Source organism: Zalophus californianus, chromosome 10 (assembly GCF_009762305.2).
Source record: "Zalophus californianus isolate mZalCal1 chromosome 10, mZalCal1.pri.v2, whole genome shotgun sequence".
Taxonomy (NCBI): domain Eukaryota; kingdom Metazoa; phylum Chordata; class Mammalia; order Carnivora; family Otariidae; genus Zalophus; species Zalophus californianus.
The window spans coordinates 46,406,889-46,434,527 of NC_045604.1; the positions used below are offsets into that span (position 1 = coordinate 46,406,889).

Sequence of the window (27,639 nt, forward strand, 5' to 3'; positions counted from 1 at the left end):
TGCATTTTAAAAACCAAACTGATGTATAACAGAAAGAAATTAAGAAAAAGCAAAAAAAATAAAAGGACTAGAAAAGAAAAGGGAAGGGATTATACATAAAGTGCAGGTATAGACCCACTGAAACTATGAAAGATGTGATTTACATTTTTGGTATGGGACATGATTCAACTGAAGACAGCAGCTTTTATTTCCATTTAAGTTTTCTTTCTTACAAATGCATATATATAGAAGTGTATAAATTCACTTTTACAGGAGGAATGGCATATATTTAATTAAGGGAAGAAGGTGAGATACAGAGTCCATTACATGTAACTCATAATACATGTAAAAGCTTCAAGAATAGTAGAACCAGTGTTTGGCCCAAAGTAGGGGCTTGAGGAATGTTAGCTATTATTACTACCTGTAGTACCCCAGAGTGTTTTTAAGGGAAATAATCACCAAGTAATTCTGCCATAAATGATCAGCAATTGTGGAATACGTGCCTTGTGATTTTGCATGTACTTTAAAGTTATTCTCTCAATTCACACCCACACAAATATTAATATTCCTTTTTACAAATGAGGATACTCAAGCTTTGGAGTATTAGGTAACAAGACTTCATCAGGTCACCAAACTGGCAAGGAGCAAAGCTGGTCTCAAAACTGGAGGTTTTTTAATGCCAAAGCTGGTGTCCTTTTTATCAGTCTGCTACTTTCTTTCTAAATATTGATTTAAATAACCTAATTAATCTCATCAAATTAACATTTATTTATAGAATTTGTCTTTGTATTTTATTTCAAAGTAGGGGTGTAGAGAATTAAATACAGATATAGGTCTAGGGCTGGTCTCATCCTCAATGAAATGAATTTATTCCTTGAAAATTTTGGCTTTCACTGCTACCTCTGATCACTTTGAGTAATTGGCTCACCTAAATTTACTGAGTAGCAAATGACAAAGTTAATTATGAATAAAAATTGTTCCTATTGCTCTGCATATGTTCTCACTACTTACTCTGGTAAGCTTATTTAAGTATCACCTCACAAACACCTTGGAGAGATACAAGGACAAGATGCCCTTTAGGGGATTGAAAGGTAGTGTTCATACTGTAGTTGTATTTGTAGGTGATGTTTTCATTATTTTTATTGTTAGAGTTGAAACTTCTTGGAGTTTGAACGAAGCACCTTTTAAAACTTTTGATTTGCTGCTGGAGTTTTCTGCTAGACCATATGAATTCTCTGAGGGACAATTAATCCTAAGTCCTCAGGGAGTAAAGAGAATGGATGGCCCTGCATAGAAATGCTTGGTTCTTTTCTAGCTATCCACCCTGATACCCTATCCAGAAGCAAAAAGCTAGATGATTTCTTAACAATCTTTTATATGTGCACTTCAAAGGACAGAGAGTAGAGAAGAGTATTCTATTAGATTACTTTTTCAAAGCAGAATATAGACCAGAAAGAGGTGGGTATGGATTATGATGATAAAAGTCTTCATTTTCTTTTCAAAGTGTGCATGTGGGAATGTTCCAAAGGGTAAACACAGGAGTCATTGCAGGGTAAATAATGCAGTTACATGTGACAAAATAACATTTAAGAAGAGGAATTCACTGACCTGTGATGCCTGGATTCACCCCATACATGCTCATTACCCAACCAAAGGATAACTCTATTCCCCATAATAAATACTGCATCTGATTTTTGTCAGTTTTTAGGTGATGGTAAGGATGGAGGTCAAAATGTTTTCCTTGGGAGAATGTTTCTTGATCTAAAGCCAGGACTCCTAGAGAAAACTATCAACCTCACGTTGAGCAAAATGAATGTATGGGAAATCAAGAGTTTCTTCTCAATCCAAATTGATCAGGAGCAGTTCTCAAGAAGCTGTCTTTATTCTTAGGCCTTGAAAAAGTGTCAGAAGAATTGTGGAGTCTTGGTATTGGCATTAACTTTGTTATTTGTCCAATTATTCCATCAGATGTCAGAATCTGAAATGAACTAAGCCCAATTAGGGATTTGATAGCACTGGTCTTCATCACCAGATTATACATGGGGCCCTCCTCCGGAGCGGTGTCCTGGAGCCTGTCTTGCTGTTTGAGGCTGATACCGGGCAGTCATATCATATTATTGAATTCAGGTGCAGTCACCAGCTCAGTAGGTCAGATTTCCTCATATCAACTTTAAACCAGGTCTCTATCCTTCTATATTCATGTTGATTTTTGAAAATCCTCATTTATCTAGTCTATTGATACATACAAGTCTCCTCCTGTGAGATAATCTAGATCTTAGTTCACTAGTTTTGTTTAATGACTCTTAGCTCTAAAACAACCCATACAATTCATATATCTCAAACTTCCCTGTAAATTATAATGTTCATAAATTATAATGATTTTATTGGTAAAAAATGCATCGTGTTGATATTTTTTTTTGCCAAGACCTAAAATTACATAAGCAGTATAAATACATTTTTAACACATAAAATAAAACACACATTACACAATCACAACATTATAATCTCCTTCAAGTACCCAATAACAAAGATAATACGAAATGTGCTGGGGAGTATATAAAATCCATATGTGAATGTTAGAGTGGAAAGGAAGACAGAGATTTTAGTGGGCAGGCTGAATCTGAGGAGTACTAAAGGAAAGACAGAGAAGGGTCATAGCCCAAGGAAAACAACAGAAAGAAAGCCTGCCTAATCCTTGAATAAGCAGATGATAAGTGGCTGCAAGGGCCTCCTTAGGCCCACAACCCTGCCCTCTTCTGGCTCTTTCTCTTTGGGCAAACAAGGAAGCCATGTGTTAGGAGAGATCAGGAATCCCAACCAGGGACCAGGGCAATGCCTTTAATTTGGTGGGAAAAGAAAAGGTCACAATAAAGAGGTACAGAATCCTTGAAGGACAAAGGAAGGAATTCTCTAAGTAGTATGAAGGCATATCATTTTCTCATTTATTAATCAAGATATTGAGTGGCTGGTATATAGTGTATCCTTTATGATTATTTAAATTGAAGTAAACTAATCTCCTCCTAAGACCAAACATGAAAGTTCTAACAAATTGAAAGATCAGTTGTTGAAGAGTTAGACTCTTAACTACTGACAGGTGATAATCTGAAAGCCTGGAAATGGTTGTAATTGTTAGCTTTTAATGCATCTCTGAAAGCAAGGTCAACCGTTTTTTGATGCCTTGATTTGGATTCCACCTTCTCCAAACTAGTGAAGGGCAGCATGGTGGACTGCCTGGAATGTAATATCTTTTATTTTGATTAGAGAGATTTGAAGTTTGGGCTCTGAAATACTGTGATTGGGTACCTGGGCGGCTCAGCCGGATAAGCGTCTGCCTTCGGCTCAGGTCATGATCTCAGGGTCCTGGGATTCAGCCCTGCATCGGGCTCCCTACTCAGCAGGGAGCTTGCTTCTCCCTCTCCCTCTGCCCTTCCCCCTTACTTGTTCTCTCTCAGATAAATAAATAAAATTAAAAAAAAAAAAGAAATACTCCGATTATCCCTCAGTATATCCCTGCCATATTTTCTATAAGTGATGAAGACCAAATGTCACTAATGCATTAGGATTCTATAGTCATTCTGATTTATACTTGCTTGGATGCAACTTTATTTTAGGTTCAATGCAATGTAATGATTTCCACATGTACCTTCTGTTTTCTTGGTCATAGAATCACACAATTGTGTTTTAAGAAAGAGAACTGAGAGTTATAAACTTTTGTTCAGCTCAAGACTGAGTTTCATTCCTAAATTTTATAGGTAAAGGACGAATGACACAAATAAGACATTTGAACAGTGGGTGTTCACACTAAGGAAAAATACAGTCTGACTTTGAAGCAAGGCTTAGTAGGTTATAATTATGTTAGAATAAGGGTAAGTATTATAAGGCCACTAATACTTATATTGGACTTAGGCATGAGCCTACCAAAAAAGTTTCATTTTTTCATTGCTTGGAGTTAGGCTTATCTGGGAAACAACTGGGATAAACAGTAGTTCAGTGAAAATGGATGATGAGACTAGAAGAATTGTATGAATTGACTAGGAGAGAAATAATAAGGCATGGGTGAGGGCCTGCTCTGAGATTAGCCTTCGTAGTCCTCTGACCCCTTGTTTGATGAGCATTTTCCCATTAGGTTTTGGATAGGGACCTCATTTTTCTCCAACTCCTTTCAGGGTTTAAAGGTTCAGTTTATTTCAGTGTCACTCCCACATTGTCTTGTATTTAGAAGAGACAGGATAATAATCTCTGTTTTATTACTCCCTTGACTGATAAGATTTCTGTTCATTCTTATTTTATCTTGCTTTTAAGGAATTTATTTTTTTAACACAATTATCACTGTAACTCTGAGGTTACAGTTTTTTTTTCTTTCTTTAATTCCAGGAGCGACATTTACTGTAAAAGTTCACATGCTTCTGTTTTTCCAGTACACATTTTTTTCTATCTGAAGTGTCTTTGGCAGCTTAGTAAATTGTAACCATCAGTCGAATTGTAAAGATAAAGTGAATATCAAAATACTGAGCAAGAATTTGCCTACTGATATAAATAAGTTCTATTTCAGAATTCAAGTAAAAGCACAAAATTAAGTCAGGCCCTTCTCACTTTACATTTTCGTATGTGTGCCAGTTTATGTGGTTTTAGGAGATATATTTCCATAACCATGTTTGTTTTCTTTTATTAAATATTAAAGCTGACAGCATGCCAGGATTGAGAGAGAGAGGGAGACCAAGAGATAAAGAGACAGGGAGAGGTACAGAGATATAAGAGCTGGAGGGAGTTAGTTTTATATACCACTAAGAATATACATATATAGGCACTTGTACTTTTAGGAGACTTAGCTCTGGAATTATATTACTTGAAAGGAGATGGGCTAGGCTTGAGTAAAGCTCAGGCTGAACACAGAAAGCATGCCTAGATTGTGTCAAGATTGCTTTGCACAGTCTCATTCACCCATTTACTCACCATCCATTCATTTATCCCTTCATTAATCGAACTACAATGGAACACTTAATGAGTTCCTCAAGGAACAAAGATCTAGTGGGAGGAAACAGATAAATTATAACACAACTTAACAAATGCTACAATAGAAAAATGAACAATATTTTGTGGACATCTTGAACTATGAGAACCTTTTTTCCTCTGACAAGCTACTTGCTTGCAGTCACCGAAGCTGATGAAGGTAATAAAATGCCTCGCTGGAGTTTGCATGAGCTCTCAGGCCAGGCAGAATTGAGTTTCAGTCTCTGCTCCTTCACTTAGTTGTCATGTGACCCTAGGAAAGTGGTTTTCATGATTTAATGCTCTGGCAATGTAATGTGCTAAAAACGATACCTACCTCCTCAACTGATGTAAAGAGTAGATAACAGTGTATGTGACAGTACTGTCTTAGTGCTTGACTTAGAGTAGATAGCCACTGAGTTAATACAAGTAAGGTGTCTTATTACCAATAAAAGTGTCAAATTAATGAGGCTTTTCATAGATTCAAGTCCATCAATTCTAAATGTCTCCATTATAGTCGTTTTATGGAATATTATTTTACCTTTTTTTTCCATTTGGTATTCAAGTCAAAACATAAAATGTTAAAACTTTTTTTTTAAAGGACTACTTTTTTAAAGTTTGGAACAATGGAAAATAGTTTGTTTTTAGTGTTTTGGTCAAAATCCCATTGCCCCCAATTTAAAAATCTGTGCATGAGTTTGACACAAATCAACCTAAAGTATCTGATTTTGTGAGGTTTGTTTATAAATATGGACATTCTGACAATGATTCTCTTTAGTCCTCTTCTGCCAAAACTAGTTTAAGAATCAGATGATCAGTCAGTGATTTGAGAAAGACTATTAGCAAACCTGTGGGACAAGTTTCTATATATATATCTCAGTATATTTATACAAATGTGCAAAAACTTTGTTTATAAACTTTGTGTATATATATATTTAAACAAAGTCAATAATTTATAGATTTTTAGAGTAGATTGTCATTTGATTCCTGATCCTTAGTAAATTAAAGCAACTTGAATTTTGTTTTTAATAACTTCTGCCAGGAAGCAAAGTTCATGGAAGACCTTTAGAATAAAGTAGCAATCTTACAAATAACAGTCTAGAATGAAGCCTACATAACTAAACCAAGTATCATTCTAAAGCAGAGCTGTCCAACAAAAATATGATGTGAGCCACGTATGTAATTTTTAAAAAGTTTGAAATTAATTTTAATATTTAATTCAGTTATGTCCAAAATATTATCATATCAACTTGTCATCAATATGAAAAATTATTACTTCTTTAGTTTTTCAATTTAAATTTTAATTCATTAAAGTAAAATAAAATATTTGGTTCCTTAGCTTCACTAGCCACATTTCAAATGCTCAGCAACTACTCAAGGCTTGTTAGTAGCCATTGTCTTAGTTCATATCTAATGTATTCCTTTTCTAGATAATTTTAGTGATTATTTATGATTTAAAATGATTAGAAATTCAAACTCAAGTATCACATAGAGAGCTTTTATAAAGACATAACATTATATGTTAACTTCTTTTGGAAAAAAGAAACATTTTTCTTTTCTAGAACATACATCCCCAATGAGATAGACAAACAGTTTCACTAAGATATAAGTTACTGGTCAATATTTATTTTTGATTTTCAGTTATCCACTAACCTAGCTAAGCAAAAAGGTAATAATTTAAAGATATTGTACTATTTTGGAAAGAGAAGAGTTGTTCCTGAGAACATCTAATCGCTATGTAGTCAATATGATTATAATGTAATCTGTTTGTTCAAATTCAGGGCAGTATAATCATTTTTATTGTAAAGAATACACTGATTTCCACAGCAGGAAAAAAATTAGCTACACAAATCACTCTTAAGGGGTGTATAAGTACATCCAATATGGGTTTCTTACATACATGGATCAAAATGTTTCCTTTCGACTTGACATTCCCCAATTTTCTGGCTGCTTTGAGACTTTATGTTAATTTCTCCATAGAAGTTCAAAGACTTTGTTTTGAGAGTATTATATAAAAGAGTTCAAGAAATTAAAGGAATGCCTTTCATTTGCAATTATATTTGTGAAATTCTCTGGAGTTATAGCTATGTCAGCTCATCACACTCTTTCCTTTGGGTATTCTTAATTAAAAAAAATTTTTTTATTATGTTAATTACCATACATTACATCATTAGTTTTTGATGCAGTGTTCCATGATTCATTGTTTGTGTATAACACCCAGTGCTCCATTCAGTACGTGCCCTCCTTAACACCCATCACCAGGCTAACCCATCCCCCCACCCCTGCCCCTCTAGAACCCTCAATTTCTTTCTCAGAGTCCATCATCTCTCATGGTTTGGCTCCCCCTCCGATTTACTCCTCTTCATTTTTCCCTTCCTGCTATCTTCATTTTTTTTTTAACATATAATGTATTATATGTTTCAGAGGTACAGGTCTGTAATTCAACAGTCTTACACAATTCACAGCGCTCACCATAGCACATACCCTCCCCCGTGTCTATCACCCAGCGCCCCCATCCCTCCCACTCCCTACCACTCCAGCAACCCTCAGTTTGTTTCCTGAGATTAAGAATTCCTCATATCAGTGAGGTCATATGATACATGTCTTTCTCTGATTGACTTATTTTGCTCAGCATAATACCCTCCAGTTCCATCCACGTTGTTACAATAGCCAAACTATGGAAAGAGCCAAGATGTCCATTGACAGATGAATGGCTAAAGATGTGGTATACACACACACACACACACACACACACACACACACACACACACACACACTGGAATATTATGCAGCCATCAAAAGGAATGAAATCTTGCCATTTCCTTTGGGTATTAACCAGTGTTAAGCTTACTATATATGAGGTTCTGTGTTTCACAGAGGTGCTGTTTTCAGGAGAATAAGGTGGTTCCAATATTTATAGAAAATGTTGTTGACCCTATAGGTTTTATTAAGATGTGGTCTTAAACTTCTCTATTCAAACTTATAGGGTGAAAAAGTACTTAAAGGTTTAGAGGTTCCATTTCAACACATGAGTTTTTTAAAGCTATGTTCAAGTTTTAGTATGAGTCTGAAGATATGGAGGGATCTCATTGGGATGAATTCATTTGGAGTAACTTCCAAGGATTCTAATGGTCTCTAGAGTCTACTCCTGGGTAATGTTTTGATATACACTAAGGCATCCCTAGGTCTTCTTAGAGTTAATTTGAACACAAGTCAAGTGGCTCAAAGACTGTCCTTTACTAACTGGACAAGGTTTATCATTCTTGTCATTCCTAGTGTGTATCCCTGGAGATTTCTTAGCTGTTCTGATTTTTGGCCCATAGAAAGAAGACTTGTGGAATGGGTAAATTTTATATTGTGATTCACATTCAGGTGCATGATGTCAAGCACAGTTGAGGAATGTTTTTGTTTAAGCTTCTGAAAATACAATAGGAATCTAGTTTTTTGAGCAGTCCAGAATATTCATTACAGATGTGCAAAGTTGGCTTCAAGTAAGAATTATTCCTATGTAATATATTAAAGTTATTAATGTGCCCAGTAGCTGTTTCCCACCTTCCTAGCACATAAATGCTTATTTAAGGACATTTTTAGCACACGACAATCCCCCTAAATAACTATTATGCAGAGGAAAATGTGCTATATCATTGAAATGTAAAGCTTGTTGAAGTAAATCCGAAGAGTGAAGAAGTATTTTTGACTGGAAAAAAAGAGAAAATTTTAAAGAGGGGAAGGCATATCATCTCAACCGTAGAAGAAAAATAGTTCAATTTGTCGGATATTTACTCAGTGATTACTATATGCCAGCAAATGTTATGAACTCAGGACTTAAGGACTCGGCAAAGCATAGTTACTGCCATCAATGAGCTTATAGAAAATGGGAGAATTTAGCCATGCATACATTTTTTTTTTAGATTTTATTTATTAATTTGAGAGAAAGAGCATGAGCAATGGGAGGGGGAGAGGGAGAAGCAGACTCCTTGCAGAGCCGGGAGCCCAGTGCGGGTCTCTATCCCAGGATCATGACCTGAGCTGAAGGTAGAGGCTTAACCGACCGAGCCACCTGGGCACCCCTAGCCATGCATATATTGATGAGGAGTGTTGATGATGGAAATGGAGCAGTGGAAAGATGAATGAAAGTACTAAAGGTATTACAGTGTAAAGAAAGGGGCATATTTAAAGAACAGGAAGTAGTCTTACCTAAAGGAAGCAATTTATGAAGAGGGAGCAGTAGGAGATAAGAAACTAGAAAGAGAATTTGATCCAACACAAGTAGTGAAAGATTTTAAGTAGGAACATGTTACACACAGCTCTTACTGCAGGAAAAATAAAGTTTGGTGGTAGGCAGAGTGGAAGGTTAGATTGGAGGCTATACTTGTAACAAAATCAATGATAAGAAGAGTGAATTGTAGGAAGTAAGGAGGAAGGGAGGGGACTGATTCATGATGGAAATAGTTTGACCACTGATTAGGTGAAGGAAGAGAGAGGAGTCAAGATGACTTAGGTTTGAACCTGAATATGGAGGCAGGTAGTTCGATTAAAAAAAATAGGGAAGACATGTTTGGGGAAAATATAATGAGTTCTATTTTAGACCCGTGGAATTGTGGAGACCCATAGAACATCTAGGAGATTTTTTTTGTTAAGATTTTATTTATTTGAGAGAGAGAGAGAGCACATGAGTAGGGGGAAAGGGGCAGAGGCAGAGGGAGAAGCAGACTCCCCATTGAGTAGGGAGCCCAACATGGGGCTCGATCCCAGAACCCTGGGATCATGACCTGAGCTGAAGGCAGACGCTTAACTGACTGAGCCACCCATGCATCCTAGCAGTAGATGTTTAACAAGCAATTGAAAATGTAAAATTGGGGGTGCCTGGGTAGCTCAGTCAGTTGAACATCTGGCTCTTGGTTTTGGCTCAGGTCATGATCTCATGGGTTGTGGGCTCAAGCCCCAAATGGGGCTCTGCACACTGCCCCCCCAAATAAATCTTTAAAAGATGTAAAATTAGAATTTGGAAGGTAAGTACAGTCTGAAGATACAAGTATACAAGTTTTTGAGAACAGTATTATCTGCTAAAGTAAATGTCATAAACATACACATAAGTAATGGTGGATAGGTGATAAGTTCTGCAAAGATAGAAAGGACTGTTAAGTGATTAAACTTTCTGGGAGTCTTCAGCTGACATCTTCTCAGAAGTGAAGATCAGGTTACTACAGTGTTCAGTCCCCCACCATTAAGAAAGTGACATAATATTTCATGGGTGTCTCAATTTTAGAAGCATTTTATAACAAACGGGGCTCTGTTCCAACTCATTTAATAAATGGTACTCCCAGCCTGTAAGTTTTGAGTGAGATCCAAAGCAAGAAAAGATTCTCCAGTTTGTCCAAACTGCAGTTCAAATGCCTGGCTCTTTTGACCCTGATTATATCTACGCTGTTCAGGATATTGTATCACAATCTGAGACTGTTTGAAGCCTGGGAAAAGCCCGAGTAGGAGAATCAAGTAGAATCTCCAGAGTTTAAAGAAAAAACCTTATCCCTTTCATCAAGTAATTACTTTCTTTTTAAAAAAGAGTTCTTACTTACTGAATTCTGGTGGACTATAGAACCATAAGGCCCCCCTATAACCCCAAGCTCTCTTACTTTTTATTTGATTGTCTTTTCTAGACCATGAATTCCTTAAGGACAAGATACTTTAGCTTATTATTCATCTTTGTATGTCTAAATCCTAGCAGGGTGTTTAGTGGTTATTGATTGCTCAAAACATACTGGTTGAAAGTCCATTTCCTTGGCCCTGTAGTTATTGATATCTATGCTAAAGAAGTAATCAGACATTTTATATATACATATATAGAGATATAGATATATATATTTGTATTTATATATTTAATAATAGAGGAAAATTTGAAAGAGCATAATCAATAGTAGAGAAATGGTTAACTAAATTATGAGATATAGGCAGAATATTATGCAATCATTAGAACCTATGATTTTGAAGACCATTGATGACATGGAACAGAAGGAGGATATAATCCTAAATTTAAAATATATAAAACTGTAAATATAGCATACTTACACTTTTATCTATAAATCCATATAATTTTGAAAGAAACAAATGTGAGAAGAATTCTTCCTAGGATGCGGACTATTATTGTTTAGGAAAATATATCGAGCCTATTCAAGTAGGAAATAAAACACAGATATCATGTGTTAGTAGGAAAAATGAAGCAGAATGGAAAGAGTGACAGAGAGTGTGTATTTTATATAAGGTGGTCATGGGAGGCTTCTCTGATAGGTAACATTTGAGCAAAAATGAGGTTTGAGAGATATACCGGTATGTTTGTTTGCAGGTGGGAATGATCCAGTAAAAGAGGAATGTTGGCAATGGAGTAGAGAGAGGGAATAGCCACAGGAGCTGTGTTTTTGATTAGGTACATGTGAGTAGTTAGTCTTAGCTATGCCCAAATGATTCCTTCACTGTAAAGGCAGGGCATGTGGCTAGGTTAATAGATATCGTGGTGGGAGTTCATGGAAGTTCTCCTCTGATTGCACTCTCAGTACAGTAAAAACAAGGTCATCAAAAAAGGGTTAAGAAAAGAGGTATGTATGAAATAGTCATGTGAGGGAATGGGATAGTGAATCAACATTTAATTAGGTGAAAAGTATATAACAATTTCTATTATTTTGTGTATGTGGGGTGAATTTATAATTTATCCATAAATATACATTTTTCTTTTTTTAAATTTTATTTTATTATGTTATGTTAATCACCATACATTACATCATTAGTTTTTGATGTAGTGTTCCATGATTCACTGTTTGCATATAACACCCAGTGCTCCATGCAGAACGTGCCCTCTTTAATACTCATCACCAGGCTAACCCATCCCCTCACCCCCTCCCCTCTAGAACCCTCAGTTTGTTTCTCAGAGTCCATAGTCTCTCATGGTTCGTCTCCCCCTCCAATTCCCCCCCTTCATTTTTCCCTTCCTACCATCTTCTTTTTTTTTTTTTTTTTTAACATATAATGTATTATTTGTTTCAGAGGTACAGGTCTGAATACACATTTTTCTATCTTCCATCTCCTGATAAGCAAAGTGATGAATTCAGTGGCAAACTGATAGAAAATAAATGTGAAGAGAACTTTTTTAGTTCTAGAGTTTCTAAAGCAACTTGTCATAACTAAAATATTCCTTTCTTTTCTGTTGATGAAATAATTGCATTCTTTTTTCTCTGCTCCTCAACAGGGTGGTGGTGATTGTCCAGAAATGAGTATTGGAGCTATAAAAATTGCCTTGGAAATTTCTCTTCCTGGCTCTTTCATCTATGTTTTCACTGATGCACGGTCCAAGGATTATCAGCTCACTCATGAGGTGCTCCAGCTTATCCAACAGAAACAGTCACAAGTAAGTAGGAATCAGCCCCCAGATTTTCCATCTGAATGCAGCTGGAAGGAATTTAGGCATACCTTGGAGATATTGTGGGTGCAGTTCTGACCACCACAATAAAGCAGATATCACAATAAAATCAAATGAATTTTTTGGCTTCCCAGTGTACATACAAGTTATGTTTACACTATATTGTACTCTCTTAAGGGTGAAGTATTATCATGTCTTACAAAACCAATATAGACACCTTACTTAAAAAATACTTTATTGCTGGGGCGCCTGGGTGGCTCAGATGGTTAAGTGTCTGCCTTCGGCTCAGGTCATGATCCCAGGGTCCTGGGATCGAGTCCCGCATCGGGCTCCCTGCTCCTAGGGAGCCTGCTTCTCCCTCTGCCTCTCTCCCTCTCTCTCTGTCTGTCTCTCATGAATAAATAAATAAAATCTTTAAAAAAAAAAATACTTTATTGCTAAACAATGGTAACCATCATCTGAGCTTTCAGCAAGTCATTCTCACTGATCACGAATCACCATAGCAAAGATACGAATAATGAAAAAGTTTGAAATATTGCAGAAATTACCAGAATGTGACACAGAGACGTGAAGTGAGCAAATGCTGTTGGAAAAATGGTGCTGATAGATTTGCTCAACGCAGGGTTGCCACAAACCTCTAATTTGTAAAGAACACAGTATCTGTGAAGCACGATAAACAAAGTGCTATAAAACAAGGTATACCTATATGGCATGTGAGAGGTTGCCTCTCCTCTTTAACTATACTTTGTGTAGCAAATGTCAATAATTACAACTATTAATCTCTATATATGTATTCCAATATGTATGTGTCATTTAATTTAAACATTAAATCTATATGTAATATTTGTACATATTAATACCTTGTTTTTTAATACAGAGAGAAAATGATTGGGGTTTAATGAAGGTTCTTCTTACCATCTTATTTTTTTAACTGACAAAAACATAGACCTATGTCTCAAATGTCATCTCCTATGTGGAATCTTGTTTGAGTCAGAGTTATTTATTGTATCAGTTAGCTATTGCTATATAATAAACAGTTCTACCTCTCGATGGCTTAAAACAATAAGCATTTATTTCTCACATATTTACAGGACTCTGTTGATCTAGGTGAGACTTGCTCACTTGTGTGTCTGGGGAGAGTTTGGGTTTGACTTATCTAGGCTGATCTCTAGGGTGACTTGGCTCTGCCTTACAGGTTTCTCACCCTTTTTTGAGACCAGTAGGCTAGTTTAGACATGTTCTTTTCAAAATCTTTTGCAAAGTGCATGGATATAGGGAGAAATATATATATATATGTGTGTGTATATGTATATATATATATAATGTATGTATGGTATTATATACATTTATAAATGTATATGTGTATGTATATTATATATGTATGATGTATATATTCCACTTTACTAGTAGCATATTAACATGTAATAGGTACTCAATAAATACATATTGATTGCTGAAAACCCTTTAAATTGTCTTCCTTTTTTTAAAAAAATCATAGGTGGTATTTGTGCTCACTGGAGATTGTGATGACAGGGGCCATATTGGATATAAAGTCTATGAAGAAATTGCCTCTACAAGTTCTGGTCAAGTGTTCCACCTGGACAAAAAACAAGTTAATGAGGTCAGTTTGATAAAGTGGGTCTACTTTATTACTAACTACCTTACCAAGGTATTAGTTAGGCCAACCTAATTGTGACAGATTTGATTTCAAAAACAGTTTGCAAAGAGGTTTTGTTTTTGTTTTTTTTTTCCTAGTCCACAGGTCAATAAAGGCATTAAAGCAATGTGGGGAAGCATAGATTTATATAGTATTAGTTTATTAGTTTCTGGATTATATTACTCTATACTGACATGTTACTTAGATTTAAGCATAAATGTACTTAAAATTCATTCAGTGGGAATTGGAAATTTTTGTAGTTCTTGTTGTTTAGGAAGGTCAATTTGTATTTCTTTTTTTTTAATTTTATTTTATTATGTTATGTTAGTCACCATACAATACATCATTAGTTTTTTTTTCTTTAAAGATTTTTTTTTATTTATTTATTTGAGAGAGAGAGAGAGAGAGAAACAGCATGAGAGGGGAGAGGTTCAGAGGGAGAAGCAGGCTCCCCGCCAAGCCGGGAGCCTGACGTGGGGCTCGATCCCAGGACTCCGGGATCATGATCTGAGCTGAAGGCAGTCGCTCAACCGATTGAGCCACCCAGGCGCCCACATCATTAGTTTTTGATGTAGTGATCCACGATTCATTGTATTTCTGATGCACAACTTTTGGATAACTGGTAACACAAGGTGTGACGGTTCACTGAAGTAGAATATGAAGAAGTTATTGAGCAAAATTCTAATGACATTTGATATCTAAGATTAAAAGTAAAAAGCTGTGGGTGCCTGGGTGGCTCAGTCAGTTAAGCGTCTGCCTTTGGCTCAGGTCACGATGGGATCAAGCCCCACATCGGGCTCCCTGCTCGTGGGGAGTCTGCTTCTCTTTCTACCCCTCCTCCCACTAGTTCTCTTAATCAGTCTCTCTCTCTCTCTCTTTCTTTCTCTCTCAAATAAATAAATAATCTTTAAAAAAATGAAAGTAAAAGCTGTAACTATATAGTTAACTAAAAACTTTTATGGTAATAAAATCAATAACTTATATACTAAGAAAATATTGATATTTTCTAAAACAGTGTTTGAGACATGTCTGCCGCAGTTCTTTCTCCTTTTTGGTACTTTTATTTAGCTTAAGTAGAATTTAGCTTAAGTAGAATTTAGCTTAAGTAGACTAGGACTAGAGAGAAGCATTCCTGAAATTGTCCATTTTTAGAAATTGGAGTTCAATGCCAGCAGGAATGAGCTTTAATTTAGCTGTCAATTATGGCAATTCCAACCCCTTCACCATTTGGTTCAAGAAAGGTCATCTTTGGGCCACTGAGACTCAAGAGGAATTTAGCTAGGGGCATCTTGGAAGAATGCTCTTCTAGGTATTATCCTGTATTGATGTGAATCCCAGACCTGACGCAGCCAATCTTCTTACAGTTCTGAGGAGTAAATAAATATAAGGGGGATTTGGATTAAGTCAACACTCAAATCCCATCCTACTGCTAAGCCTCCAGAATTAAGGAAATGATGTTTTTGCCTACACCAGTTAGAGTTGAGCATTTAGTTACCTAAAGATAAATGCATCCTATCTGATAAGAATTCCTTTGTGACATGGTTTCTGTTAGCTCCAGTTTCCTAATTTGTAAAATGGGGATAATAGAATTATCCATTTTGGAAAGTCTTTAGAAGATTAAATGAGATAATGCATGTAAAATGTTTCAAGCGAGGTCTGGTACAGGGTAAGTGCCCAATAAATGTTAACTAGTATTTTTTAATCGTCATTATGATGTTATTTTGCTTTCAAAGTGGAGAAATTGTGCCACTATGTTGTTTGTTAGAAACCAGATGGCTAGCTGTTTCTAGGAAATAAATTTACTCAAATGGGAAAAGAATGGAGAGATGATTTTCTTGTTTCCTGTGTGAGAAAGGATATTTTAAGGGGTTACTGGAAACAGTATAAGCCAATGTTTCTCTTAAAGAAAGCCATGATGGTGGAAGATTTTATTAACAGAAACCAGAATGACAGTGTTAAAATTGGATTTGCAAAATTTTTAGCATATAGTTTAGCCATTTCTCTTTCCTCATTGCTCAAAATTCTCCTGTTATATAAACATTATAAACTCTAGGAAAAATAGATGCTATAATGAGAGCTACTTAACAGAGATGAGAACTGCAGGGAAGCCACACATAGCTGAGTCCTTTCATTTTACTCAAGAGTGATTTTTCTATTTTTAAAGGTAATTGCATTTTATCCTCTTAACCTAGTTCATCAGTTTCCTAGCGGGGTATATTTTGTATCAGCTCTCTCTTGAGATAACTTGAGGTTTCCTCTTTCTTCCCGCTTTTTAAAAAAATAATAATTAAATAGAGTATCTTTCATCTTTATTTAACATAAAAGAAACCAAAGTGAAGAAATTATTTGGCTGGGCATCAGTGGTCTATAAATCATTGTATGGTATTACATTTTGGGAACACAAGTTACGACACATCTCAAGGATGTACTTAATTCACCTTTGAAGTTGGAAAGGGAACTAAAAGCCTTACTCCTCCATTTCTTTGTAAACTGAGTTATTGTTAATGGAGCTAGTTAATGCTTCCTTAGGTATAAGAAAAATCCAACTTTGAAATCTCAAAGTTACCCGCAGATGTTGTATTTTTGCATCAAAGAAGCTAACACAAAAGATGCATTGTTAATTGGATAATTTACTTGTTCTGAGTTTCCCCATTCTTTCTCCCTACCTCTCCCAACTCATGTCTTCAAACAGTCCCCTTCCATCTCCCCTATTCCCCCCCAAAAAAACTTTCTACCTGGATATCCTAGCCCTATGGATTGGTGTTATTTCCCACTTGTAAGTAATGCTGCATAGTGGACTGTATTATATCAGAAGAAAGTTTTATTAAATAAAGGAATAATTGTCAAATAATTTCTATTTTTTTAAAGGAGGTAAGTGATGATATTTAGAAGTCTCTCAATAAATCTTTTTTTTTTAATTTTATTTATTTATTTGACTCAGAGAGAGAGAGAGAGAGCGCACAAGCATGGGGAGTGGCAGGCAGAGGGAGAGGGAGAAGCAGGCTCCCCTGCTCTGCTGAAGGCAGTTGCTTAGCCAACTGAGCCACCCAGGAACCCTCTCAATAAATATTAATGACTGTCTTATCATGTAACTTGCAAGTCTGTGGTGTAGGATGTTTTAATGCCAGTGTTCCTTATGAACACTTAGTGCTTTCTTTGGGAGCGGTCTCTGTGTTTCTCTGTTTGGCACAGGCACATTCTGTTCTACCCTCATTCTCTATTAAACATGGAAGGCTCCCACAATTCTTTCCTTCTCTCAGCAATCACCCTGTGATTAAGAAAATAATGCTAGTATCAACTTAGAATGATTGAGTGCTTAATATGGCCATTCGACAGGACTTTAATTTTGGGGCACCCGAGCGGCTCAGTTGGTTAAGCGACTGCCTTCCGCTCAGGTCATGGTCCCAGGGTCCTGGGATCGAGCCCTGTGTTGGACTCCCTGCTCAGTGGGGAGTCTGCTTCTCCCTCTCCCTCTGCCTGCCACTCCCCTTGCTTGTGCTCACTCTTTCTCTCTCTCTCAAATAAATAAGTAAAACCTTTAAAAAAAAAGACTTTAATTTTATTTCATTTAATCTTTACCATAGCCTGTAAGGAAGACAGCATGATCATAAGCCCCATTTCACAGATTAGGGAACTGAAGCCTAGGAAGGCAGAGCATCTTGCTCGAGGTTAAATTGCTGCTAAGTGTTTGAATTTAGGGGACATATTCAGTCTTTCTCCTGAGATAGTCCTCTTAGCCACCATAAGTCCCTGCCTGTGATTTCCACTTCTGTTTTCATCAGAAGATGCATTTTTTAAAAATTAACATATTTAAATTAGCATACAATGTTATATTAGTTTCAGGTTACAACATAGTGATTTGACAATTCTATGCATTATTCAGTGCTCACCACGATGAGTATAGTTATCATCTATAACCATGCAGTATTATTACAGTATTATTGACTATATGCTCTATGCTGTGCTTTTCTTCTCTGTGACTTATTTATTTTATACCTGGAAGTTTGAACCTCTTAATTCCCTTTATCTATTTTACCCATTCCCCCCACCCACCTCCCATCTGGCAACTACCAGTTTGTTCTCTGTGTTTAAGAGTCTGGTTTTGTTTGTTTTTTTAGATTCTATATATAAGTGAAATCATATGGTATTTGTTTTTCTCTGACTTACTTCACTTAGTATTATGCCCTCAAGATCCATCCATGCTGTTGCAAATGACAAGATCTCATTCTTTTTTTATGGCTGGGAAAATATATATGTATATTTTATACATATAAAAATATATAATATATATATATATATGATAGACACCTGGGTTGTTTCTATACCTTGGCTTTTGTAAATAATGTTGCAATAAACATAGGGGTACATATAATTTTTTGAGTTAGTGTTTTTATTTTCTTTGGGTCCAGTAGTGAGATTACTGGATCATAGGGTATTTCTGTTTTTAATTTTTTGAGGAACCTCCATACTGTTTTCCAGAGTGGCTGCACCAGTTTGTATTCCCACCAACAGTGCACGAGGGTTCTTTTTTCTTCACATCCTTCCCAACACTTGCTATTTCTTGTCTTTGGGGTACTAGGCATTCTGACTGGTATGAAGTGATAACTCACTGTGGTTTTGATTTGCTTTTCCCTGTGATTAGTGATGTTGAGACTTTTTTATGTACCCCTTGGCCATCTGCATATCTTCTTTGGAAAATTTTCTGTTCTGGTCCTCTGCCCATTCTTTAATTAGATTAGTTGTTTTAGTGTTAAATTTTAGTGTTGAGTCATATAAGTTCTTCATATATTTTGGATATTAACCCTTTAAGAGGTTGTAGTTTTGTCAGGAAAGTTAGAAATTTCAGCCTCCTTAATTTGTTCAGTGAATATTTGCTGTATTTGACGCTAGTCACCACACTAATCAGTGGGGACAGCAAAGGCCAACAAGATGCTGTCTCTGTCTTCACGGAGCCTAGAGGTAGGAGAGGAGATATAATGACACTATAAGCTTAAGGAAGGCAACCCCAGCAACTCAAACAGCCAGAGACTTCACTCAAGGAGGACCAGGGGGCTCATTGGAAACCAGAACACACCTTCTGTTCCTCAGGATCCTAACTGCTGCCATGACTGGTGAGAGTAGACAGGGGGTGTCTAATGCCAGACTCTCTGAGTTTGAACACAGTTCTACCACTCACTAGATTCATGATCCTGGGTAAGTTATTTACCTCCTCTCTGCTTTAGTTTCTTCATTGATAAGACAGGATAAATAATAGCACAAACCACAGAAGATTAAGCAAATTGGGAAGTTTCAGTAGTACTACTAGCACATAATAAGACTTTGAAAAAATATTACCTGTTTGTTTTTTTAATGTATATTTTTTCAAGTAACAAAACTGCAGATCCCATTTCCCCCTGTCCTTTCTATCTCTTAGCAATAGACTTGGGCATTTGATGTAAATTTACTATCCTTGGGGCACCTGGGTGGCACCTGGGTTAGGCCTCTGACTCTTGGTTTTGCTCAGGTCATGATCTCGGGGTCATGAGTTTGAGCCCCATGTTGGGCTCTAAACTGGATGTGGAGCCTGCTTGGGATTTTCACTCTCCCTCTGCCCCTCCTCTCTTTCTTTCTCTCTAAAATATATACACATAAATCTTTTTTAAAATATAAATTTACTACCCTCTACTTTATCAGGGGCTGAAAAGACACTGAAATACCTTTTTCTTTCTTTGAATAAGTGGCAGAGAGGTAAAAGTCCAGGACATTAGGAACCTCGGGTCCAGACCCTCCTCCCTCCTGGGCAAAACTGTCCCAACAGCTGCTAAAGTCTGCACGCTCTGGGATCTTATTATCAATTTTCTTACAACATCAAAGGAAGAGGGGAGGTCATCCCAGAATTTTTACTCTAAGGAATGATACAAGAATGATGCCATCTATTACAGAGGCAGGGTGTCAGCAGTCATCTGGGCAGAAAATGGATAGATAGCTCACTCAACAGGGGCAAAGAGAGTTTAATGAATTACAGTTTAGCAAGATGTGGGCGGGGCTAAGGGCAGCCAACAGAGGATGCTGAAGCACCAAGAGTCCAGCAACAATGGAAGAGAGAGCTTGGGCCAACACCCAGGGAGACCAAGGGTGAGGGCTCATGAGTGGTGATGGTATGTGGTAGGCAGATTGCAGCCCTGGAGGGTTGGAGCCAGAGGAACAAATATCCATCCCCACTTTCTTCATCCCTTTCAATTCCTGATGGCTTTTCATTTCCAGGTGCCTTTTAATTTTCCTCAGTCTAACTGGAAGCTGAGAGACCAAGGAGCCTTATTGAAGTAGTTCATTAAAGTCAGTGTCCCAGGGCACAGAGCCTAACAGACAAGGGTAGAGAATGGATCTGGAGGGGCAAAATGAAACTATCCAGCACAAGCAGTATTGTGTGGTAGTTAAGGCTCTAGGCTTTAGGAACAAGGCTGATATCCCAGCCATGCAACCTTGACAAGTTACCTGGTTTTTCTGTCTCTTTCCTCATCTGTAAAATGGAAAGAGTGATAGTTACCTCAGATGGCTGTTGTGCTTAGAATATATCAATAAATATTAACTGCTAATATTTTTATTTACTGATACATGTTAGTCAAAATATTCCATCAGCCTCTTTTAGAATTTTCCCAAAAACAAAGAAATAGATATTAAGGGTCCATCTGTGACAAGATGGCCAAAGGCAGTATACTATAATGGGAAATTCTGGGGCTTTAGAAATAGGGAGACCAGGGTTTGAATGACCTCTCTGTCTTTAGCTTTATGTAGCTTTATATAAGTTTTCTGAGACTGTTTCTTCATGTGAAATCAGGCATATTAATTACTTCACAGGACTGTCATGAGGTTTAAATAAAATAAGGAATACCTATAGTATGCTGAATGGAGACCCAGGAGAATGGAAATCACCCAGCCTGGAGGTTCTTAGGAAAGGAATGGCTCCTTTGCCAAAGAGGGCACCTGTAGTTTTCCTTTGATTGTAGGTCCTGGGTGTACCCTTACCCTACAGAGTGCTCAGAAGGACAGAGGCATTTTGGTGAGCCCCAACTTTACAAATAAATGTCTGAAGGAGAATGGACTCAGGACTACTGTAGACTTTTGTATGATTCTCAGACTTTTACAATTTCCTTATATTTGTAATTTTTCTTATCTTCACATCACAATAAAATGTTAAAAGGTAAAGGGTTTAACTGCTTATTTTGTGAATATACTAACATCAATACTAATCTTAATAATATAGGTAGCCTTACAGAATGCTTATTATGTTCCAGGTGCTAGGCTGAGTGCATTTCTCTAAGCCTCACAGGCCTATGGGCAATAGATAATTTTTTAAACAATAAGTTAAGTATGTATTTTTTGTTTTAACTAAACAAATGGAAACATAAAGTACACATGGCTTCATTTAACCATATTAGTGACCAATAAAGCAGTACTATTACTGCTATAATAAGCACTCTATGCAAAGGCCCAAAGAGAAAAAATTCTCTTCTCCTGCCAGTCATTCTAGAGTCAAATTGTGTAATTGCAGCTATAAAGAGGAGACAAAAGCAGGCAGTGTCCTTGGGTGACACTGGGTGACACTTTTTCCCTGCAGAGAAAAAGAAGGGAGGTGCTTTGAGTCTGAGAAGCATCCTAGAGCTGAGAAATAGTCAAGTCCTGGAAGTTCTTCTGGAGGAAAACAGAACACACAATCCTTTCTTCTGTCTGTAACAGTAATTGAGACTCTAAGATAAAACACCTTTATTCTTTTTCCACTAAGGACTTTCCAGTGAGAAGTAGGAGTCGAACTCACTAGATGGCTTCAGTAGAAGTGGGTAAAGCCCAGGAAAATGAAGTGACAGTTTATTTAAGTTTTGTTGAGGCATAATTGGCATAGAATACACTGAACTTGTTTAAAGCATACCCATCTGATAAGTTATGACATCTGTAATCATCACCACAGTCAAGGTAAGAACATATCTGTCACCCTCAAAGATTTTCTTGTATCTCTTGTCACTCCATCCTGCCCCTATTGTACCACCCATCCCTAGGCAACCACTGATCTTTTTATCACTATAGATTAGTTTGCATTTAAAAAAATGTTATATAAATGAAATCATACGGTATGTACCTCTTTTTGGTCTGGCTTACGCACTCAGAATAATTATTTTAAGGTTTGTCTATATTTTATTTTATTTTTAAAGATTTTATTTATTTATTTGTGAGAGAGAGAGCGAGCACATGAATTGGGGGGAGGGGTATAGGAAGAGGGACAAGCAGACTCCCCGCTGAGCAGGGAGCCCAATGCGGGGCTCAATCCCAGGACCCCAGGATCATGACCTGAGCCAAAGGCAGATGCGCAACTGACTGAGCCACCCAGGCACCCCAAGATTTATCTATATTTTAGTGTTCAACAGTTCATTCTTGTTATTGCTGGGTAGTATTCTACTGTATGGATATAGCAATGTTTGTTTATTCATTCACCCGGTAGTGGACATTTATATTGTTTCTAGCATTTGGTTATTACAAATAAAGCTGCTATAAATGTTCATGTACAAGTCTTTGCATGGACATATGCTTTCATTTCTTTTGTATAAATTCCAAAGGGGAATGACTGGATCAGATAATAGTATGTGAAGTAACAGTCTTACACCCAATCCCTAAAAAATTCTAACACCCTGGCAACAAAGAGCCTCATGGATGAGAGATTACTGGATATATTTCTCTTGCTAGTTTTATACTTATTTTCACTGGTTAATACTGATATTAGAAAGATTATAAACTTTGCTGGAATGTGAAAGCAAAGCCCTTTCCTGCTGCTTTGGCCAAAGACCCCTTGTGACTAGAATTCAGACAAAGAGCTTTGTGTATACAAGCTCAGTGATGAGACTCTGAAACCCAGAGTTTTGAACAATGAATACTCTGGAATGAAGTATCTGCCATTTTGTTTTTTCATCTTCTGAGTTTCACTCCAGACGTTATTTCAAAAACATAACCTTAGTGCTGACCTTGAAAATAAGTAGAAACGGGTGTTTCCTCTGAAATTTGAAAATGTATCAGAGACAAATATAACATTCTAGAAAGCTACAGGAAATGTTTGAAAACAATGCATAAACGTTTCCACTCATTCGTTCTTGGAATTCACCTAATTAAATGTTGAAAATGAAGTGGAGAACTCAGAGCTCAAACTTTAAAAAATGTGAAGTCTTTACATCCACAAACACATGAAAAAAGAAATATTTATCTTAGTTACAGTAGAATGCTTTCTTTCTTTATTATGCTAAGATTGATATGTTATCCTCATGAATGTATGCTGGCAACTCTAATATTCCCGTCACATAGTTTACCGTATCACTCACACCTGGCAGTCACTAATTAGATCACTGAAATGGTGAAATAGAACCATGTGTATTTTTTGTTTAGAATAAATAAAACAACATAATTTATTGTTTAAAAAATTATTTATCGCTCATAGACCTCTGAGCATTGAACAGTATTTTAAAATGTCATTTATAGTGTGGATAGTGTGTAATATTCTTTGCAAGTGGAGAAAAAAAGATCACTCTTCTCAATAGCATCTTATTTAGGGAGAAATTACTGAGAGTCAAGCAGAGCCCTCCTGTCGTTTGAAACAGTGGGGAATGGGAAGTGGCGAGGATAAGCCTGTAAAAAATGAGAATGGCCATCTTCCATTTCATGGTTTCATGTATTGGCTTGGGAAACTACTTGAAGGACTAATTACAAACTGTGGCAGTATATTCTATGAAGGCAGTGGGAGTCACATCTATAAAACAAAACTCATTGTCTATGTAGGTTTCAATGTAAGAGTGTTGTCCCACAGTCCTTCATAAGATAATCATAATATTTGACCCCTGGTATCACTTGTCTATAAAATTTAGGAAACAGAATGGGTATCACTTACTAAACCTCCCTAAAATACCAAAAAGGAGCAAGAGGCTTATATAAATGCCTGAAAGAATATTTCTGAAAAGTAAATAAAGAAATGTTATCTAAGGGCAAATGGTAGCCATTAGGTTTCATTCATTAAATAGAACCAGAACATCAGAAAAAGAAATAAACCTGTTTTCTTAGCTAACTCTATTTTGATTAGAAGCTGAAAAAAGTTGATTTTGACTATGAGATGTCAGCTTTAATGGAGTCAGTCAATTACAAAAGTCTTAACTATCAAAACATTATAATGTCAATCTCAAAGTCTTTGAAAAATTTATTCAAATCCACACTGGCTTGAAATATGATTTATTCGAGCCATTTCGAGGGCTTGGTCTTTATTTTTACTGGAGTTATGGTAGAAATTAAAGATCTGAATTGAGAGGAAAATGACCCAGGTGTTTGATATTTAAAACTGAAACAACTTCATAGTCACTGAAGTCACTGATCGTAATCTCTTTAATAGTTCACCTGTTGAGATCCACAAAGGAGCACAAAGGAATGAAGAACATCTGCAATGTTGAAGCAAATAAAATGCTATTGAATTTTTATTTTCACAGAGCCTCATCAATTTGGATATTTCCTTTCATATTTTATCAATTTAAATTTTAAAGTTTTAAAACTTTTTAGAGAAGACATGTGTCTATGGTGAAATAAGCATGCCTTCCTCTCTCTCTCTCTACAAACACACACTCCAGAGTATATTTGATTTTCTAGGAATTCAGAAAGAACAAGAGAACTAACACATTTAAGATGTTTTATACCTGTTGTTTCAAACAATATTGTATTTTCTAAAGATTTTATTTTATTTTATTAAAGATTTTATTTATTTATTTGACAGAGACACAGTGAGAGAGGGAACACAAGCAGGCAGTGGGAGAGGGAGAAGCAGGCCTCCTGCCAAGCAGGGAGCCCAATGTGGGGCTCAATCCCGGGACCCTGGGATCATGACCTGAGCCGAAGACAGATGCTTAACAGCTGAGCCACCCAGATGCCCCAAGATTTTAAATCATTAAGAAAGCAATTATATTTCACTACCTAATCTAGAAATTATTAAAGACATATATAACAAGAATATTTGGTGTGTAAAAATCAAGTGAGATCATGTGTCCAAAGCATTTTTAAAGGGACCTAATTTTGAATCTTGGGAAGAAGAATTTTGGAATCATAGTTTCTTCTTTTCCCAAAGACTTCTAAACATCTAGGCTAACTGGTCTAGCTGACCAAGAGATTTGTGTACCCAGAAGACCAAAGGTAGTCTTTTGTCTATCACAGAATGGGGAAATATAAAAAGGTCTGACTACTACATCTTTACTCCAGGTCAAGAGGTCCCTACTACTAGTATTTTCATTTAATTATGATAATCTGGTTCAAGGTTAATTGGCTGTTGTTAATTTATAGACATAGAAGAGCTTATATAATTTTAAAATTTTCTTTTCTCAATTGCCTAGCCAGGAATTCTACTATATAATTACTATTATTCTGAAAGAAAAAGTCATATTTTTTGTACTAAACCCAGTAGATTCATATTATTTTAACATTGCAAGAGTGTACCTGGTTAATACCTTTGACAAAAATACTTATAACAATTAAACGTGGCTTAATACCTTTGGAGAACACATATGATTTACTTTTTGAAAAGCAGTATCATATGACCTCACTGATATGAGGAATTCTTTTTTTTTTAAAGATTTTATTTATTTATTTGAGAGAGAGAGAATGAGAGAGAGCACGAGAGGGAAGAGGGTCAGAGGGAGAAGCAGACTCCCCGCTGAGCAGGGAGCCCGATGCGGGACTCGATCTCGGGACTCCAGGATCATGACCTGAGCTGAAGGCAGTCGCTTAACCAACTGAGCCACCCAGGCGCCCTGATATGAGGAATTCTTAATGTCAGGAAACAAACAGGGTTGCTGGAGTGGTGGGGGGTGGGAGGGATGGGGTGGCAGGGTGATAGACATTGGTGATAGACTGGGTAATAGACATTGTGCTATGGTGAGCACTGTGAATTGTGTAAGACTGTTGAATCACAGACCTGTACCTCTGAAACAAATAATACATTATATGTTAAAAAAAAAAAAGAAGAAGATAGCAGGAAGGGAAGAATGAAGGGGGAGAAATCGGAGGGGGAGATGAACCATGAGAGACTATGGACTCTGAGAAACAAACTGAGGGTTCTAGAGGGGAAGGGGGTAGGGGGATGGGTTAGCCTGGTGATGGGTATTAAAGAGAGCACGTACTGCATGGAGTACTGGGTGTTATACAAAAACAATGAATCATGGAACACTACATCAAAAACTAATGATGTAGGGGGAGGAGCAAGATTGTGGAGGAGTAGGAGACCTGGATTTCATCTGGTCCCGGGAATTTAGCTGGATAGGGATCAAACCATTCTGAACACCTACGAACTCAACAGGAGATCGAAGAAAAGAATAGCGACAACTCTTTGAACAGAAAAGCGACCACTTTCTGGAAGGTAGGACGTGTGGAGAACTGAATCCAAGGTGATATTCGGGAGGATAGATGGCGGGGGAGGGGGCCTCCATCTGTTGCTTCTGGCAAGTGATAGAGCCGCAGAGCACAAAATCGGAACTTTTAGAAGTCGGCTCCGCTGAGGGACGTCGCTCCAGTGGCTAAGCGGGGGTGGAACCCTCATGGGACAGTGTGATCTTAGGACCCTTGGGGTCACAGAAAGACAGGGGGTGCCTGAGTGCAGCAGAGCTCCCAGGTATCAGAGCAGGGAAGCTGGCTGCAGAGACGGAGCCAAGGCGTGGGCTCTCAGCTCAGGGTTGCCATAAACTGTGATCTGCGGCGCAGTTGGGCCACTGCTCCTCCAGCAGGGACCCAACAAGCGGCAGGTCGGGGGAGACTCTCCTTCCTCCCCCAGGAGGAGCAATGCAGGAGTGCACTGCAGGGATCTGCTGGGTTTGGAGACTCCACAGGGGTCGTGTGCCAGAGATAGAAATGCTCAGTCGCAGGCCAGGTGAGCACGGAGTGTGGCCGACGGGAGTGACTGACCCCTTTTCTCTGGGGGCGCACTGAGTGGGGCCCCGAGTTCTCTGCTTCTCTGGGAGCGGAGATTAGGAGGCCGCCATTTTCACTCTCGTCCTCCACAGCTGTATGGAAAGCTTGCGGGGAGCCAAAGCTCCGGAAAGCAAACCCGAGCCGATTACTTAGCCCAGACCCGGCAAGGGCGGGGCAATTCCGCCTCCCGCAAAGACATTTGGGAACCACGGCAACAGGCCCCTCCCCCAGAAGATCAGCAAGAACAGCCCGCCAAGACCAAGTTTACCAATCAAGGAGAATGGCAGAACTCCAGCACTAGGGGAATACTGCACATAGAATTCATGGCTTTTTTTACCATGATTCCTTAGTCTTTCAAAGTTAATTTTTTTTACTGTCTTTTTTTTTTTAATCTTTCTTTTTTCCTTTTTCAACCGACATCTTATCAATCCCCTTTTTTAAAAAAACATTTTTTAGTTTTCATTTTTAGAATCATATTCTATCCCTTCATAGTAGTTAACCTTATTTTTGGCATATATATATATATACATTGTTCTCTTTAAAATTTTGAGATACAGTTTCTTCTAACAGATCAAAATATACCTTAAATCTCTAGTGTATGGCTTTGTTCTAGTCTCCTGCCTGATCACATTCTCTCCCCTTTTTCTTTTTT

At 37.3% G+C, this 27,639-nt stretch overlaps 1 protein-coding gene across 1 annotated transcript in view; it reads left to right on the plus strand.

Annotated features, from left to right (window-relative positions):
* The window catches only part of HMCN1 (hemicentin 1), a 471,707-nt gene that overhangs the window by 115,517 nt on the left and 328,551 nt on the right, over positions 1 to 27,639 (plus strand). The window contains exons 3-4 of the mRNA XM_027611279.2: positions 12,209 to 12,367; positions 13,878 to 14,000. Of these exons, the coding sequence (XP_027467080.1) occupies positions 12,209 to 12,367; positions 13,878 to 14,000 (282 nt within the window). The remainder of the gene's footprint in view (positions 1 to 12,208; positions 12,368 to 13,877; positions 14,001 to 27,639) is intronic.